Here is a 3,572-nt window from a genome sequence, read left to right as displayed (position 1 = left end):
TTCCCAAGGAGGCGGCTGGTGGAAAAGACCGCATCTCCAACTCTCTGGTGATCAAGACTGCAGGCGGCAGCACCAGGAATCTACACGCTGAGCGCCAAGAACGAGGGCGGGGAGAGGAAGAAGGCCGTCATCGTGGAGGTCCTCGGTACCGTCAGAAACACCATTATTATGAATGAATGAATCTGATGGAGGACAGGTGCAGGGTGCAGTCGGGTAGCAGGGTGCAGTCGGGTAGCAGGGTGCAGTCGGGTAGCAGGGTGCAGTCGGGTAGGGTGCAGGGTGCAGGTCGGGGTAGCAGGGTTCAGTCGGGTAGCAGGGTGCAGTCGGGGTAGCAGGGGTGCAGTCGGGTAGCAGGGTGCAGTCGGGGGGTAGCAGGGTGCAGTCGGGAGCAGGGTGCAGTCGGGGTTAGCAGGGTTACTGTAGTTCTGAAGAGAGAGGTACAACACTGGAATCATCTCCAAGAACGATGGGGGCGAGAGGGACGAATGGCCGTCATCGTGGGGTCCTCGCTCCGTCCAGAAACACCATATTATTAGTTAACACAAACACATGTGGAGGCGTGTGCGCAGTTGGTCACAGGTTCAAACCCCACTGCAGTCAGCATGTCGTTGTGTCCCTGAGACACTTCAAGTGCTCTGGGGAGAGGTAAAGAGGTACAGGTCAGGTAATAGGAAAATGTAGTTATAACAAATACAAGTAAGTTGTAACAAATGTAATACCCCCCCCCCCCCCCCAGACGTCCCCGGTCCGGTGGGTCTCCCGTTCGCCGGAGAGAACCTGACCAACGACTCGTGTAAACTCACCTGGTATTCCCCGGAGGACGACGGCGGCTCGGCCGTCACGAAACTACATCATCAGAAGAGAGAGTCGGACCGGATGGGCTGGACCTCGGTGTCGTACACCGTGACCCGGAACAACGCCGTGGTTCAGGGCCTTCTGGACGGGAAGGGGTACTTCTTCAGGATCGCAGCCGAGAACATCATCGGGATGGGACCCTTCATCGAGACGGAGCAGATGGTGCTCATCAAGGACCCCATCTGTACGTAGCACACACCATACCAGAATATGTTTTTTATATTTTGGATGTATTTGTAATCATATTTCCCGCCTTATTATTATATATATTGAACACCCATCCCCTCCCCCCCCAGCGGTCCCTGAGCGCCCCGAGGATCTCCAGATCACGGGCGTCTCTAAGGATTCTCTCTCCGTGTCGTGGCGCCCCCCGAAGTACGACGGCGGCTCCGAGGTGACAGAATACTTTCTGGAGTCTCGAATGGTCGGCCGCGACAGCTTCGTGCGGGTCGGCGCCGACACCAAGCTGCTGGACAAGAAGTTCACTCTGAGCGGACTGAAGGACGGCAGCAGCCATGAGTTCAAGGTCTCTGCCGTCAACAAGGTGGGCCGCGGGAAGACCTCCTTCGCCACCAAACCTGTGCAGTGCAAGGACGAGATCGGTGAGTCAACCAGAACCATTATACACTGAGAGGGGTCAACCAGAACCATTATACACAGAGAGGGGTCAACCAGAACCATTATACACTGAGAGGGGTCAACCAGAACCATTATACACTGAGAGGGGTCAACCAGAACCATTATACACAGAGAGGGGTCAACCAGAACCATTATACACTGAGAGGGGTCAACCAGAACCATTATACACTCAGAGGGGTCAACCAGAACCATTATACACTGAGAGGGGTCAACCAGAACCATTATACACTCAGAGGGGTCAACCAGAACCATTATACACTGAGAGGGGTCAACCAGAACCATTATACACTGAAAGGGGTCAACCAGAACCATTATACACAGAGAGGGGTCAACCAGAACCATTATACACTGAGAGGGGTCAACCAGAACCAATATACACTCAGAGGGGTCAACCAGAACCATTATACACAGAGAGGGGTCAACCAGAACCATTATACACTGAGAGGGGTCAACCAGAACCATTATACACTGAGAGGGGTCAACCAGAACCATTATACACTGAGAGGGGTCAACCAGAACCAATATACACTGAGAGGGGTCAACCAGAACCATTATACACTGAGAGGGGTCAACCAGAACCATTATACACTGAGAGGGGGTCAACCAGAACCAATATACACTCAGAGGGGTCAACCAGAACCATTATACACTCAGAGGGGTCAACCAGAACCATTATACACTGAGAGGGGTCAACCAGAACCAATATACACTCAGAGGGGTCAACCAGAACCATTATACACTGAGAGGGGTCAACCAGAACCATTATACACTGAGAGGGGTCAACTAGAACCATTATACACTGAGAGGGGTCAACCAGAACCATTATACACTCAGAGGGGTCAACCAGAACCATTATACACTCAGAGGGGTCAACCAGAACCATTATACACTGAGAGGGGTCAACCAGAACCAATATACACTCAGAGGGGTCAACCAGAACCATTATACACTGAGAGGGGTCAACCAGAACCAATATACACTCAGAGGGGTCAACCAGAACCATTATACACTGAGAGGGGTCAACCAGAACCATTATACACTGAGAGGGGTCAACCAGAACCAATATACACTCAGAGGGGTCAACCAGAACCATTATACACTCAGAGGGGTCAACCAGAACCATTATACACTCAGAGGGGTCAACCAGAACCATTATACACTCAGAGGGGTCAACCAGAACCATTATACACAGAGAGGGGTCAACCAGAACCATTATACACTCAGAGGGGTCAACCAGAACCATTATACACTGAGAGGGGTCAACCAGAACCATTATACACTGAGAGGGGTCAACCAGAACCATTATACACTCAGAGGGGTCAACCAGAACCATTATACACTGAGAGGGGTCAACCAGAACCATTATACACTCAGAGGGGTCAACCAGAACCATTATACACTGAGAGGGGTCAACCAGAACCATTATACACTCAGAGGGGTCAACCAGAACCAATATACACTCAGAGGGGTCAACCAGAACCAATATACACTCAGAGGGGTCAACCAGAACCAATATACACTCAGAGGGGTCAACCAGAACCATTATACACTCAGAGGGGTCAACCAGAACCAATATACACTCAGAGGGGTCAACCAGAACCATTATACACTGAGAGGGGTCAACCAGAACCATTATACACTGAGAGGGGTCAACCAGAACCATTATACACTCAGAGGGGTCAACCAGAACCATTATACACTCAGAGGGGTCAACCAGAACCAATATACACTGAGAGGGGTCAACCAGAACCATTATACACTCAGAGGGGTCAACCAGAACCATTATACACTGAGAGGGGTCAACCAGAACCATTATACACTCAGAGGGGTCAACCAGAACCATTATACACTCAGAGGGGTCAACCAGAACCAATATACACTCAGAGGGGTCAACCAGAACCATTATACACTCAGAGGGGTCAACCAGAACCATTATACACTGAGAGGGGTCAACCAGAACCATTATACACTCAGAGGGGTCAACCAGAACCATTATACACTCAGAGGGGTCAACCAGAACCATTATACACTCAGAGGGGTCAACCAGAACCAATATACACTGAGAGGGGTCAACCAGA

At 50.8% G+C, this 3,572-nt stretch overlaps 1 protein-coding gene across 1 annotated transcript in view; it reads left to right on the top strand.

The window, feature by feature from the left end:
• The window catches only part of LOC117490100 (titin-like), a 241,720-nt gene that overhangs the window by 159,761 nt on the left and 78,387 nt on the right, over window positions 1–3,572 (top strand). The window contains 3 exon segments of the mRNA XM_034139686.1: window positions 57–145; window positions 737–1,039; window positions 1,152–1,457. Coding sequence (XP_033995577.1) covers window positions 57–145; window positions 737–1,039; window positions 1,152–1,457 — 698 coding nt within the window.

The sequence above is a fragment of the Trematomus bernacchii genome, unplaced genomic scaffold, assembly GCF_902827165.1.
Source record: "Trematomus bernacchii unplaced genomic scaffold, fTreBer1.1, whole genome shotgun sequence".
Classification (NCBI taxonomy): domain Eukaryota; kingdom Metazoa; phylum Chordata; class Actinopteri; order Perciformes; family Nototheniidae; genus Trematomus; species Trematomus bernacchii.
Note: the sequence above shows the minus strand (reverse complement) of the source record. Positions and strands in the feature narration are given on the sequence as shown.